Raw genomic sequence first — 15,608 nt, 5'->3', positions numbered from 1 at the left:
GATAAGTAAATATGGATGGAATTTCACGGTGGGCAATTTGACATACAGTGAATGTGGTGCACAGATCCACTCCATGCACATTCATCCCATGCCAATCTGGTCCTGTGAATTTGCCTGAAGGCTCCCTAGATAGGGCCCCATTTGGGAGATGCCAGGAATTCAGTCCAGCTATGACACTCCATCACTACCACTGTGAGCGGCTGGGGCTCTTCTCTTGGCAGCATTCCCTAGAGTAGCCTTCCCCAACCTGGTGCCCTCCATGCTGGCTAGGGAATGCTGGGAGTTGTAGTCCAACAACCCCAGGTTAGTGAAGCTGCCTTAGCAGTTCTCCCAGCAGGAGGGCTCCTTAAGACTCTCGGGCTGGGCCTAACGCATCTGGGTCACAGGAATGGCATGTGTGTTTTTAGAAAGCACCACCAGCACACAATCCCACAAAGATATTAGCCAGCCTATTTGAAGTATAATCATTATAGCCTATCCAGTCCCTCCTTGGAGTTCTATACTTAGCCCAGAGCAGGGACGGATTTTCGTTTTAAGCCTTGGTGCTTTGGACTGAAATCAGCCTCCCGGATTTTGCACACACACAGGCGAGCAATTCACATGGGCTGAACTTTGCACACACCCCTTCCTTAATGGGTCTCCAGGTTTTGTGTGTGTGGCAGGGTGGGGGTCGTCCTTTTTCTGCCCCTTTCTGACTAGGTGACGACGGTCTCTGGGGCCAGCAGCACCCAGGAGGAGGAGAGCGTGGTTGTTTTTGGCCTGGGCTTCTGGAGGGTGATGCGCCGCGACAGCTAGAAGTTGGATAGAGTTTCAGCGGCTACTATATATAAAGCTGCCGGGGCCCTTATGTCACCGCGCTAATTAAATTCCGTCGGGCCGCTTCCCTCTCTCTTTCGAGCTCTCTGGGGGCTTCTTTCGGGAGCCCCTCACCCACCTCCCGGAGGCTGCACAGAGGCGCAGGGCGAGAGCATGATGATGGACCTTTTCGAATCCGGCTCCTATTTCTTCTACCTGGACGGCGACAATGGGGCCCTGCAGCCGCTGGACATGGCCGAGGGCTCGCCGCTCTACCCGGGCAGCGACGGCAGCGCCCTGTCGCCCGCCTCGTGCCAGGACCCTCTGGGCCCGGAGGCCGGCGGCGGCGGCAGCGACAGCAGCAGCAGCGGCGGCGAGGAGCAGCACGTGCTGGCCCCGCCGGGCCTCCTTCAGGCGCCCCACTGCCCGGGCCAGTGCCTCATCTGGGCCTGCAAGACGTGCAAGAGGAAGTCGGCGCCCACCGACCGGCGCAAGGCGGCCACGCTGCGCGAGAGGCGGCGCCTCAAGAAGATCAACGAGGCCTTCGAGGCCCTCAAGAGGCGGACGGTGGCCAACCCCAACCAGCGGCTGCCCAAGGTGGAGATCCTGCGCAGCGCCATCAGCTACATCGAGAGGCTCCAGGACCTCCTGCACCGGCTCGACCAGCAAGACAAAAGCCAGGAGCTGCTCCTGCCCGGCGGCGGCGGCGGCGGCGGCACCTTCAGCTTCAGCAACCCCAAGCCGGGAAACGTAAGCGCCGCCTCTGCCACTGCTGCGCTCCGAGGCCCGGGGCGCGTCCCTTGGACTTACCCACGCCAGCCTGGAGGAGACGTGGAGGAGGCCGCGCGCGCGCGTGGGGGGCGGGGGGCGGCAGGCCGGCCGGGCGGCTTGGAGGCGGCTGACGAACGCGGCTGGGCGATCTGCGGATCTGCTGGTGGAGAGCGGACCCCCCCGTTCCGTCCCCACTTTCCCCGACCCAGGGCCCCCGCCCTCAGCCCCCTCTCTCTCTCGCCTTCGCCCTTCAGATGCCCACGCCCGGCTTCCTGAGCACCTGCGGCGCCGACTGGCCGAGCGGCTCTGAGCATTCCCGGGCGCTGCCGAGCGGCGCCAAGGAAGGTAAAGCGCAACGCGCCTCCGCGGGCAGCGGACGGCGGGTGAGATCGGCGTGTGCTTGAGCCGGCTGGGAAAGCGGGGGCTTGCTGTGCGGGGCCTCTCGCGCCCCGGCCCGAGCCCGAACACCTGCGCTCCGCAGAGCTCGCCTGGCTTGGCCGCCGCCCCCTCTCAAGTCCTACGCCTCTGCGGTTGAGTCGCGTGGATCTCCGGCGCGCTTAGCTCCAAGCGGTCGCGCGAGCGACTCTTTATGAAGTGAAGCAGCGGGGCGCTTCCCCCCCCCCAGGAGAGACGGGTCGTGTGAACGCGCGCGGTGGGGGTGGGGCGGCGGCGGGCGGTCAGGCTAGCTTTGCCAACGGAAGCTTCTGCCACAGTAAACCAGGAGCGGCGAGCGGCCCGATCCTAAGCACTGGGCTCAATGGGACTTCCTCCTTAGCTTGCAGCCGCAGTCCTCACCCTAAATACGGTTACTCAGAAGTCAACCCTCTGTTTCCTTTCACGGGAACTGATGTCCACCCGGATCCTAAGAAATCAGGCCACTCCCGTAGAAGGCAGCCCTTCCTTTCCGCAGTAGTCCGACTGACTTCAATTGGTTTACTCCAGAGTAAATGGTGTGGATTGTCGCCTGAGTGACCTCCCCCCGTTCTGAGTTTTATTGCCCTGGAAGGAGTAGCACCCGATGCTTCCAGGGGGACTTTGCCCCGCATAGGGGCCTCTGTGGCTGAAATCCTAAAATACTTCCTAGAAATTGAAGCCCTACGGGATGTAGGGGGAAGTGCTTACTTCTGAGCACGTGCTTGGGATTGGGACCGCAGGTAACGGCCGCTGCCTGAGCCTCTTTTACTAGAAAGTAAGCCCACACAGCAAGGTGTGGGAGTGGAAAGCGAGGAATGCCGTCCTCGTTTACTTTGGTTTGTAAGACCCTCGATGGAAATCAAGGAGAGTGGATTTAAGCTCAGGAAAGCTCCATCGTCAGTGTGACTGTGCAATCCTATAATTGTCTACTCCGAAGTAAGTCCCACTGAGTTCAATGGAGCTTACTCCCAGGTAAGTGGGTATAGAATTGCAGCCTTAATCCGCAATAATTTTGCACATCGCTTCTGTTTATTCTCATTCGGTCCTGATCCCGATTTATTAAAATGGCTTTCTTATTTTCTTTCAAAACCAGGAGGTCCCCTCGTGGACTCATCGGCGTCCAGCAGCCTCCGTTGCCTTTCTTCTATTGTGGACAGTATCTCTTCGGAAGACCGCAAAGTCCCCAACGGGGAGGAAGTGGTGGAAAAGTAGCGATTCGGTAGTATTTTTGGAAACGGACAGCGCAAGGAACTGTCTATCGTCTTCGCCCTTTAAACTAAATCAAGAATTAATTTAATCTTCTGGAAATCCTAGATGGAGGTGGGGAGGCATTGTGAAAAGGCACACAGCTGAACAAATAAAAATGCATCTTCTTAAAAGAAAGTTTTGCCTTCTGATAAAGTGCACAGTCCTGCTTTCATCCCCCCCTCCTTTTCAATGTGTTTTAATTTTAATCTAAAATGGCTCTTTCTCTACTTTTATAATTAATATATTGCATTGTGGTTTAGTGAGCATCTTCTTTGCATAATTCAAAATTCATTCCTGTTTGAAGGAAGCTCCTGGTTGTGTTTTATTATTATTTTTTAAAAATTCCTGAGATTTAGGTTTTGTGTTTGTGTGTGGGATTTTTTTGTATATAATTTTAGTAATTTTTTTTTAAAAATAAACAACATAAATATCTATTTAAAATGTGATCCGTGTATATAAGGTAAGCTAGATGAGTTTGAGGTTGTAAAATAAATCTCTTTGGGTATGAAGTTGTTATTGAGGATTTTTGACCCTTTCAGGGTGATTGAACTAAGCATTTCAAGATGTTGGGGAGAAGAAGAAGAACAACAAGAACAAGAAGAAAGTTTATGGATTCCTATTTCTCTTCCTCCCCTCAAGTTTGGGATCTGTTTTAGTCAAAAGAATATTAGCAACTCCTTCAACCCTGTAAGACTTGGGTTGTAATCATAGGCACACTTACTGGGGAGTAAGTCCCATTGAGCTAGGTGGCACTTACTTCTGAGTAGACAGGCATAAGATTGAGCTTTTATAGTATAAGTGGAGGGATGGATGTTCCTCCTAAGTGTATGGAATTTCCTTAGGAACCCCTTGTGGTTGCCAAAGGTAACAAATCAAAGGCCATTTCTTGACTGGAATCAGGATAAAGTCCTTGGAGTACTTCCTCTGAAGTTATGAGATAAACAAGGGACTAAGTGGTTTAGTGATCCCACTTGTTTGGTGATCCCATTTGTCTGTCAACTGTTTTCTGAGACATGTAGAAAGTCTCTTCCTTTGCTTGGCTTCTAGGCTTGCCACATTCACCCAGCAACCTCATGCTGCTGTATTCCTTCGCACATCTGTGTTAGATTTAAAATCCATTAAGTTACTAGGCCTCATGCATCAAAGAGCACCTACTCATGCAGAACGGCATTTGAATAATTAGAAAATGTCCTGCAATGTTCTCTTGCACAATTCCCAAGGAACACCTACCAGCTGTGTGTGTGTGTTTTATAAGAGGAATCCCTATGCATCCTATCTCCATGATATTGACAAGATCTAAGTTTTTCCCCTCCCTCCTTTTGGGGTTGTGTGGGGTGGGGAAGCATCCGGGATTTTTTTTTAAAAACCCAGCCTTGTTTTGGGTACAATTTATGGGTGTGAGTTCTAGAGGGGCTCTGATAGAAGTCTGTCAAAGTCCCTTGAGATGGGGACCTGTGATAGGAAGGGGTTAAGTGGCCGAGGGCAAACAACACTCCCCTTCTGAGGCATGTAGAAAAAGAAACCACTTCTGAGGCTGGAAAAGCCCACTCTCCTTGAAAGGAGAACTTTACAAGTTGTACCAGACTTGTTTATAATTGTAAGAAGGGGCAACCACCAGGAAACCATAACACATTCAATGTCTCTCTCCTCCTCCTCCTGCCCCACAATGCTTAGCAAGAGGTAGAATTTCCACCCTGCAGCTATGTGGAACTCCCGTGTGTGTGTGTGTGTGTGTGTGTGTGTGTGTGTGTGTGTATTTCTGATAGTATTTTGTGCATCTGCACAGTTTCTTCAATGTTTATGCACCTAAAGATGGCAGATCTCACTCCTCTCACATAGAACCAGGCTGGCTTGGCAAACTACAGGGAATGCTCTCTTGGGCCACAATCCACCTAGGAGTTCTCCTAAGGAAGCCTCATTGTCATGAATGGGATTGTTCTTTCGCACTCCTCTTTAGATGGTTCCCCTGGGACTGTTCCCCTTGATCCACAGAAAGAAAGACTCCATTCCTTGCAGCCTACTAGGGCTGCAATCACGTGTTCACTTGCTTGGGAGTAAAGCCCATGGAAATCAGTGGGAGTTCCTTTTTTGTATATTTCCTAGGACAAAGAGCGCCTGCCTATTTTATAAAAGATCTCCCCACCCTTCCCCCCCAAAAGAGAATTGCCCAGAACTGAGCTGTCGATACTGTAAATAATCATTTTTTAAAAGGAATGTTGCAATATAATTCAAAATTCTAAGCTGCAATTCTCCGCACACTTACCTGGGAGTAAGTCCCATTGAATGCATTAGGAGGACGTCCGAGTAATGATGACTAGGATTGATGAGTAAATATGAGTAGGATATAGATTCCAAAGCTGTGTATAGTATGATTCAGCCTGCCCTAAAATTGCTGTAAAAATTTTATTGCTATCATTTAATATTGTCTACTGTATTTCCACTCTTTTTAGCCACATTTCCCTCAGAAGTAAGGCCCACTCCTTTCAATAGGACCAGTTAAGAGGGTAATTGTAATTCTTACATACCATTAGCAAAGTTACATGCTAGAGATAGAATGATGGGCTCTGGGATTTTGAGGGCGCACTTCGCTACAAATACAAAAACGGCAGAGGATAACTGTGTTCAGAAAATAGCTCTCGGAGATTATAGACACCCAAGCATTGATGACATTTTAACTGTAAAGCTGGTGCCAAAGAACCTTACCTAATATATGCATTTCATGCAGAGTTATATCTAAATTGCATAGGAAATAAACTCACACGTTTCAGCATGATGAATCTTGCATCTGGTGAAGTGGACTATAGAACACGAAGGCTTATGCCAGAATAAATTTGTTACTCTTTAAGGTGCCACAAGACTGCTGCAATATCTCCTGCACACATTTACTCAGAAGTTAATTCCCATTGAGGTCAATGTGGTTCATTTGTAAGTAACTGTGTTATGGTTGCACTTGGAATGTAAAGGAAACCCTGTTTTATAATCCTTTTTTGCTATGCACTCAGATTTGTCAATTATTATAGGGTATTCAGAATTTGTCAAGCATGTGTATAAAGAACAGCCCTTCGCAAACATAGTGATCAAATGTTTCTCTTTCATACCAATGACGCTTACATTTTAGGATAGGTTTCATAGCTTAAGGCTTGTTATTTTTGTTTAAAAAAACATGGTAAGTCATGGAAGCTGAACAAGTTTAACAGTGCAGTCCCATGCATGTCTGCTCAGAAGTAATTCCTATTCAATTAACTGAGACTTACTCTCAGGTAAATGGATACAGCATTGCAGCCTAACAGTGCAACTGTGTATATGGCAACTCAGAAGTAAGCCCCACTGAGTTCAATGGGATTTAGTCCTAGGTAACTGGGTATGGGATTGTAGTCTAAGTGCATTAAGTAGACAAATCTGCCCCTGGAGTTACTTTCCTAGCTCTGTTCAGGAGTCCCAGTCCTTAAAACTCTTAAGAATAGGATCCTAAATGTGTTTACTCGAAAGTAAGAACCACTATGTACAATGGTGCTTACTCCCAGGTAAATGTGCGTAGGATCGTAGTCTAAGAAACTTGCCAGAAACTCAAAACGTCTCCCTCCCCGCCATCTCTCTAATCCCGCCCTCCCTTTCTTTTGATATTTTAGCCGCAGCAAACGGTGTTGGGTTCGCCTCCAGCAACGCAAAGTAACGTGAGAAATGGTTTGGAGTAGGAGCTGGGACCTTCAAGGTTTCTCATTAACAACCCGCCCCCCGCCGCCGCGGAGTGGCGGCGACCTCGGTGGCTACAGCGAAAGCGCCCTGGGTGTGTTTGCAATTAAATTGCTTGGGTTTGATATTAATAATGATAATCTTTACCTAACTATAAAGTCAAAGCAAACACGGCCGTCGGGGCACGAGATCGACGGGGCAAGGGCTGCAGAGAGACAAGCAGAGTTGTGTCTGGATCTAACGAGGTTTAAAATATATATATATATTTGTCCCCTCTCCGCCCACACTCCAGGGAAAGAGAGAGGGAGCCCTCCAAGTGAGCCGGCTTAAGAACACATGAAAGCGATCCTCTCCCTCTCGGGTTTACTTACTGAAACGGGGAAGCTCACCTGTATGGCTCACTTTAGACAGCCATGGATGATTTTTTTTATCGAGGGGAAGAGCCTCTCCTCCGCCTGCTACTGGCTACTTCCCTCTCCATTTTTCTTTTTTTGGCGGAGGCTAACACTGTCGCAGACGAGTATTGATAAGATTCTGGGGGTGATCATAAACTAGGGTGTTCTTTATAGGAGAGTGTCGCCGGGCAACAAACTGGGCCACGATCTACGATGCCCCCATTGTTTGTGGCTTGTTTGGATGAACATGTGCTGAAATTCGTTTCTAGCCGTTGAGGAAGCCGCCTTACTTAGATGGTTGCGGGGGAAGCCAGGGGGATGTTTACCTGTAGACAGCCTCCTGGCTGCCCCCGCAATCACACCCGCCATCATTCCAGGGTTGGGCCAATGTCCATGGTGTTCAACATAACATGAAGCTCGGGGTAGGCTCCAATTCTGTGTGTATTTACTTGGGAGTAAGTCCCATTGAACTCAGTGAGACTTACTTCTGAGTAGACATGCATAGGATTGCACTGTTACTCCCTTTAACCATCCCCGGTTCTCAAGGGGTATGGATTTTAAGGAAGAAGCTTTCGTCTGGAATCCACAGCCCTCCAGATGCATTGGACTACATCCCCAGCTGGGATGATAGGCACTGTAGTCTAACACATCTGGAGGGTACCAGATTGCAGGAGACTGTTGAGCAGGTAAGCCAGAATCAGTCTTCTCCTTTCATTCATTTGGGACGGACAGGTGGGGTGGTGGGTTTGTATGAGACACTGTAAGGAGGTTATGCTCAGTTTCTGAAACGAGAGTGGCTGAGGCTCTTGACCCTAGAAACCCCATTTTATGATCCCATGTAGGGTGTAGCTCTGAATACTCTATGGAGAGAGCACCTGAGCTCAGAGTGGCACCCCCCCTCCCCCACCCATCCATCCTGACTTGGATGGATTTACTCCCAAGTAAGTAAGTGGGTATAGGATTGCAGCCTTGGAGCACAATCCTATGCATGTTTAGACCAAAAAAAAATCCTAAAACTCCCAGCATTCCCCAGCCACATCAAAACCTCTCACCTGGACTTTTATCTCATTCCTTTATTTATTTTATTTCTTTCTTAGATTTATTCGCCACCCATCTGGCTGGCTGCCTGGCCACTCTAGGCAGTGAGCTGTCTGAAATGGTTACCCCTCCGATTCTGTTCCCTGGGCCATTGCCTTCCATTTACAGTAAACTGAACAAGATTTGGGTCTGGGGAAAGAGTGAAGAATTGTAAAAAAAAAAAAGAAAGAAAAAGCAGAAATGAACATTGGGTACCTTTGCCATCTTCTCTCTCCTGCCATGCTCCCTTCGCTCACTGACAAAAGGCCTGCTGCCGTACTCATGTCCTGCTTGTGGGTCTCCCATGGGCAGCTGGTAGGCCACTGTGTGAACAAAATGCTGGACTAGATTGGACCCTTGGTCTGATCCAGCAAGGTTCTTCTTATGTTCTTTCTAGTCCAGTGTCCTGGTTCTCACAGTGACCAACCAGGTGCCGCTGGAAAGACCACAAGCACAAATCAAGAACTGGAATGGAAACAAATCTGAATCCTGTAGAACAAGGGTGTGGAACTTAAGGCCCATGGGCCAAAACCACCATCCTTGGGTCCCAGTCAGGCTCTCCAGGGTCCCCTAGATGGCCACGCCCCTTCCCTGCCCCACTCCCTTTCCCCCAGCAGGTCTCTGGTGCTGTCCTGACTTTACTAGTTCTTTCCCATTCTCAGAGACTGAAATGCCTTTCCTAAGGTTTAGTTACTGGCAATCAGAGCTTTAAGCTATAATGTGCTGGCATTTTTGGCCCCGCGCCTTTTGCCCTGCCCACCACCAGGACCTGAGAACTTCTCCAAATAGTTTTGTTCCTCAGGATGAAAAAGGTTGGACATCCTTGCCTTAAAAGAAACCCTTGACTCATGCCAAATCCTACGTTCCCAGACCATCTGGCGATTTTGCACCTAGAAGATACTCTTGTATGATGCTGCTGATCCAAAAATCCATTTGGTGGCATCCAATGTTGGTCCTACGCAGAAGACCCATTCATTTCAATGGGTCTACTCTGAGGAAGACCAACATTGGATACTGCCTCTTGTGTGCAATTCCCCTTCCCCAGCTTTCACGCTTGTGGGAGAGGAGAGGATATATATATATATATATATATATGAACAGCAGTTTTGAAAGGGAGTCTCTCCCCCTGGTCATAGACTAATGACCAGCCCAAGAGCTTTGTGGCCTTGCAGTTTTGCATTTGTTTCCACCGTGAAGGATGGAGGGAAGCCATTTGAGAGCCAGTTGCGCGCTATATATGCATTACATATGCAATACATTATACGTATTGGATTGGATCCAACGTTAGTCTAACTGAAATCCCATTAATTTCAATGGGCCTACTCTAGGTAGGAGTAACTAACATTGGATACAACCCGCACTCACCCTGGTGAGACTGTTGAACCATACGTATTAAACAACCACTCCTGGAGGAGTGTGTGTGTGTGTGTGTGTGTGTGTACACGGTTCATCCCGTGGATCGGTTATGATCTGAGGTTGGTCGATGTTGGGATACAGAACTGTTCAGAACTCTTGTTTCCAGCAGAAGAGGCGGATACTCCTCCCCTCCGCCTAGGAGATGAGTTGCGAGCAAACAAACGCTTGCATGGCGGATCCGCCTAGCGGAGGGCAGTCTCCTGATGGGCCCGGGAAGACGGATTGGGCCGGTCCCCAGAACTCTTTTGGGGTGCAAGGCCCACCCAAGCTGCATCTGAACCTTAGAGACCCAAGCGGACTCGGACCCGCAAAGAAGGAGCTACGAATCCACGCCAGCCGGCTTGTCTGCACTCGGCGCCTCTCGAAGAAGCCAGCGTCACTGGGAAGCGGCCGCGAGGCCCGGCCCAGGGAAGAGGGCCGCCCTCTCCTCGAGCCGAGAGGCAGGCGGAGGCCCCGGCCTGGCGCATTTCTCTAGCAGGCGGGCCGCTTTTGATCTCGCCCGCCAGGCCAGGCCAGGCCAGGCCGATGGCTTCTGCAGCTGCTGGGCCCGGGCAGGTCGCGCTGTGTTGACATAGGTGCGCTCAGGCGCAAACGCGCCTTCCAGGCGTGGCATCGCCCCGGGGCGGGGCTGCGGGAGGGAATCGGACTGGCCGAGAGGGAGCTTGGGGGACGAACCCGACCTGCCAACCCCTCTCCAGGCCCACGTATTTTGAATGGAGAAAACGGAGCTTTAGGGGAAGCGATTCCTAGAGGTGGAGGAACAGCATCCAGAGCTGGATGTCTCCTAGTCCCCTGTAGAATGGTTTTGTTTTTGCCCCACCCGTCTCACTAGTCTTCCCCAACCCGATGTCTTCCAGATGTGTTGGAGAACAACTCCCATCGTCTCCAGCCAGCGTGCCCATGGCTGGCTATGGATGATAGGCTGTGTAGTACAATACATCTGGAAGGTCCTAGGTCGGAGAAGGCTGCCATATATTATCGGGGGCGGGGCGGTTGACCTCTCTTTCTTCCTTGAACTTTCGCCTGCGTTTGTCATCCCTCCCCCCTTGCACGCCTATAGCAGCTGTCCGCCACCTTCCTAAGAAGTCCGCCCTCCTCAAACCCAGGGTCCTCTTGACTTCCAGTGCCTGCACTGAGATCAACTGCGCTTTACTTTCCAAGGAAGGAGCTGAAAAACGTTCACCCTTTAAAGTCTGTCCCCGTTTTGTCAACCACTCCTTTCTCGGTTGTATGTGAATATTTGTTATACGGAACAAACCCCCCCTCACTGAAGAAATACAAAGCGTTTTCCCCGCTTTTCTCCCCACGCCCTTCCAAAAGTTTTCTAAATTCCATGGCATATGGATTTGATCCTGTCGCTGAAACAGACGCAAAAATAGGCCAGCTTCACGTTCTTCTGCAGGAGCTCTAGGAGACATCATGCAATCGCGGCCATTAAAACCATGGCAAGTTTGCCCTTGACTTCCCATTGATTTGAACGCTGGATCTTGAATCGATTCGATCGACGTGTGAGTCCTGGGTCAACTCTCACACACACACCCCTCCCTCTCCAGCGTCCTCCTGGCGGAAAGAGGCCTTCCACCGCCTGGTGTTTTCTCTCCGGTGGGAATTTGTTAACTTCTTGCTGGCTGGCTTTCTGCATCCCATGTGCAGTCTTTCACTCACTCAGTCGGTGCCCAGTTCCTTCCCACAAGTGCCTTTGCTTTCCCAATCCCCGCTTCTCTAGTTCCTGCACCCGGCTGGACAGTTTGTGTATTGTTTGGAGATCAGTTTACCAAAAGGGAACCGGCCCCTCGAAGGGATACTAATTACACATTTGCTTGAGTGACGGTCTTTCTCTTTCTCTCTTCCCCCGCTCCCCCACCTCCTTCTTGGAGACGAAAGAAACCTAGGACTTTCCCAAAGGCTCTCGACAGAGAAGGCGAGATGTGGCATTGCTGAAGCACTATCAAAATCCTTTGGAGAACATCCGTCACCACAATTAAGTCCGGGACAGTAGCCTCTGTTACTCAAGGGCAGTAAACAATCACACACCTTGACAGCCTTCACCTGAAATAATGGGGAGCCAGCACATATTTGGAGCACCAACCGGGTGGGGGAAATGCCATACATCGTTGGGCCAACATACACAACTTCAGCTATACATAATCGCACTGTAGGAAATTACCCTGGGTTGCATCCATCGTTACTAGACCCGTTGAAATGAACGGGACTTAAAAGTTACACTGACATCGGGTACTTTAAACTGCTGAGCTCTGAGCCAACATCATTGGGAGACGATGCGAAACCCCTGAATGTTGTTCGTTTGGGCCCATTCTGAACAACAGCGAGTGAATGTGCACGATAGCCAGTGGTTCTGTATATTCTCCCTTCAAGGCACAATAACCAGGTATACATTATTATTAAATTTATATCTGGCCTTTCCCTCTCTTGCAAGGAACCCAAGGCGGCTTACATTCCCCTCCTCCTCTCCATTTTATCCTCACAACAACCCTGTGAGGTCGGCTGGGCTGAGAGTCTGTGCGTGGCCCTAAGTCACCCAGTGAGCGTCATGGCCGAGTGGGGACTAGAACCCGCATCTCCCGAGTCCTGGTCCAGCACTGTAACCACTGCACCACACGGTCTCTCCCCACTACCCGCACTGCACCACCACCATCACGGCTCGTTCTCACCTTGCCAGGCCTGACGTCTTGCTGCCGGAGGCGAAAGACAAGACGGTCCCCTGCCCCGCCCGGCCAATTCCACCTACGGAAGCCGACTGGACGCCTTTTACTTCAGCCCCGGGGATGGGGCAGCGTCCTCCACCCACCCGGAGGCGGCGAGGCCGCTTCGCCCCGTGGTCCAGCTCAGCCACGTCCGGTCCGATGCCAACGCCCCGGCCAGCCAGTCTTGTTTGAGCCGCGCTCGTCGCTTCTTGCGCGCCGTTCCTCTCCCGCGGTCCCTCCCGCGCTTCCCGTCGGATGGAGTCCTGCTTCGTGCCCCTCGAGGTCACTGAGCGGCAACCCAGCTCGCCCCCAGGCGCCCCACGGCGCTGCGGGTGGTCCTTCGGCTAGGAGCAGAGCGCGGCAGGCAGTCCGCTGCAGCAGCCCCCCCCCCCCCCCCCGAGGGCCCTCGACGCTCCCGGCAAGATCTTGTCTTCGCACGTGCCGCGGGGGCGGAAAGGGAGACCCGCCTTGCTCGCCTGTAAACGAGATTGTTGCGAGTGCCGCTGGCCCTTCCGGCGCGCTGCGTTTGCAGATGTGCCCCCCGTACCTCGGCCAGGAATAGCGCGCCACGGCAGGCAGAGAAAGAGACTGGTGACGCTGTAACTCGACGGCTTGCCTGGGTCGCCATGGCGGGCGATTCCTCCCCAAACCCGAACCAGGGGAGAGAACGGATCCGCGGGTCGGCTACTAGAAATCCAGAAGTTCCTCTTCCGTACATTGAACCCAATGGGGTGCCTTCGTGATGTGATTGAATCCAATTCCCACCATCCCCAGCCATCGTGGCGGTGCTTTGGCTGCGTTTCCTCTGTTTCAAATCGGAGCCACCAGCCTTCCGCAACTTGGTGCCCTCCTCCCGATGTGTAGGACTACAGTTCCCATCATGGCCATGCTGGCTGGGGGGTGATGGGTATGGAGAAAGTGGATAGGGAGACATTTTTCTCCCTCTCTCACAATACGAGAACCCAAAGGGGTCATCCCACGAAGGTGAGTGGTGGGAGATTCAGGCCAGATAAAAGGAAGGACTTCTTCACACAGCGCATAGTTGAACTATGGGATTCGCTTTCACAAGATGTAGCGATGGCCACCAACCACTTTGGATGGCTTTAAAAGGGGATTGGACAAATTCACGGAGGAGAAGGCTATCAATGGCTACTAGTCCTCATGGCTATCTGCTACCTCCAGTACCAGAGGCAGTACCCCTATGGACACAGTTGCTGGGGAGCATGGATGGGAGGGTGCTGTTGCACTCTTGCCCTGCTTGTGGGTTTCCTGTAGGCGGCTGGTTGGCCACTGTGTGAACAGAATGCTGGACTAGAGGGACCTTATGGACAGGTCTCTTCTTATGTCCTTGTGGAGTTAGAGGCCAGCACACCAGGAGGGGACCAGGTTGGGGAAGGTGGGTTTACAGAACAGCAACCCAGTCCTATCCAATCCAGTTTCTAATTCAAGGGCATGTCAACACCATACATTTTCCAAGCCAGTTTGGGCTTGATTCCAGCCCAAGAAACTTGGGTATTGCGATTAGCTAGTACAGCTAACAGAACCTCCATGTTCAGAGCGGGAGGGGGGCACTTGCCGTCTTGCCCTGCCTTAGTCCTTCTCGGAGACATCTGGCAGGAAAGCCCTGCTCGGAAACCTCATGCTGTTGGACTAGATGGACCAACGCCGGTCTGATCCAGGGGATCCTCTTATGTTCCCACTGGTCATGCTGGCTGGTCAGGGGCAGGGGGGGCTGGTGGCTCCAATTTCGGTGGGGTCGTGAGTCTTTCAGTCAGAATCAGCCAGAACTCTAAAGGAGCTATCCAAGGTGCTGGACTCATTTGGGGGATAGGGTTCAGCACTTTGAATAGCTACTGTAGAGTTCTGGCTCGTTCTGACTGAAGCCCAGAATGGATTTACAGCCCTACCGAAATCGGAGCCACCAGCCTCCACTTGTCAGGGATGATGGGAGTTGGACTCCAGCAACATCTGGGGGGGGCAAAGGTTCTTCACCCCTGATCATGGAAACTCCCACTGATATCCACTACAAATGAAACGAATCAGAAGTCTTTAGGATGGGTGTGTGTATAGGTGTGTGTGTGAAAATCCTAACGCATCAGTGCAAGCGGTATGGGACCTGGCCTCCGTTTTCTTGGTTTGTTAAAGGGATTGGGAGCGGGTTTGGAAGCCCCTACTTTAGTATTGGAAGCTTGAATTTATGAATAGGGACCGTCCCGGATGAAGCACATGGATGCCAGTTGACTTTTCATAGGAACTGTCCTTTGTGAAAGGCGGTTCATGGGTGAAGGCTTTGCAAAATAATGGGACTTATGGTGCGACACACTTACTTGGGAGTGAGCCTCATTGAACTCAATGGGCCTTACTTCTACATAGATGGCGGGATTATGCGGTTCTCCCCAGTGAACCTAGTCAGATTAGTTTTTACCCGCATAGGATCGGACGGTAAGAGAGGCTATAATCATCCGTTGAATACTTCCGTGTACACTGGGGTTGTGCTGTGAATCTCCTGATTCGGGTTATATATTCAAAGTGAACTGATACAGGATGAATCGTCTGTACTCTTTAGCGGGCAGAAGCGGCGACCTTCATTAACGTGGAAACTTTCTCTCACTGAAGGCGCCTCGACTATGTTGCAGGCTTTCATTTGTTTTACATTGACCCATAATTCAGTCAGGGCTCCTTTGAACAAATAGCCGGTGATGAATCAGTTACAAAATTCATATAAGAAACTCACAAAAACAGTAGCATCCCCTTGAAATCAATGGCATACTTTCCTTTTGTTCCGGGTTAATTTATTCTAGGACAACCGCTGCCTCCAGATCTGTACTCACAATCGCTGATCCGGATTGGAATCTCCTCTTCGTCCCTCTACACGCGTTTAACCACATCTGCCTCTTTGCTCCTCCTTCCACTCCACGAAGGGGCGTCTAAAAAGCGTTGGACACCATGTTAAGAAATCAAACGGTTAGAAAGAAAAACAACAAAGAGTCTTGCGTGTCACCTTACCGGCTAACACATTTATTATGGCATAAGCTTTCGTGGACTAAAGTCCACATTATCACATGCATGAAGAGTTATCCCGACTTTGAGTAAT

The 15,608-nt window shown here is 50.9% G+C and overlaps 1 protein-coding gene across 2 annotated transcripts; it reads left to right on the top strand.

The window, feature by feature from the left end:
- The first annotated feature begins 956 nt into the window (after positions 1-956).
- On the top strand, positions 957-6,294 carry MYF6 (myogenic factor 6). 2 transcript variants are annotated; one of them, XM_084811793.1, is made up of 3 exons: positions 957-1,545; positions 1,821-1,911; positions 3,074-6,294. In XM_084811793.1, exons 1-3 carry the CDS (start codon positions 970-972, stop codon positions 3,190-3,192), a joined length of 786 nt encoding a protein of 261 aa, XP_084667919.1. In that variant the 5' UTR covers positions 957-969; the 3' UTR covers positions 3,193-6,294. The 2 variants fall into 2 exon arrangements, with proteins under 2 accessions (XP_084667919.1, XP_084667920.1); XM_084811794.1 differs by lacking the exon at positions 1,821-1,911 and having other exon boundaries at positions 3,074-3,735.
- The last annotated feature ends 9,314 nt before the right edge of the window (positions 6,295-15,608 follow it).

The sequence above is a fragment of the Heloderma suspectum genome, chromosome 7 (genome assembly GCF_057233095.1).
Source record: "Heloderma suspectum isolate Gila_16-S chromosome 7, 16-S_ref, whole genome shotgun sequence".
NCBI lineage: Eukaryota > Metazoa > Chordata > Lepidosauria > Squamata > Helodermatidae > Heloderma > Heloderma suspectum.
This window is presented reverse-complemented; position numbering and strand designations above follow the sequence as displayed.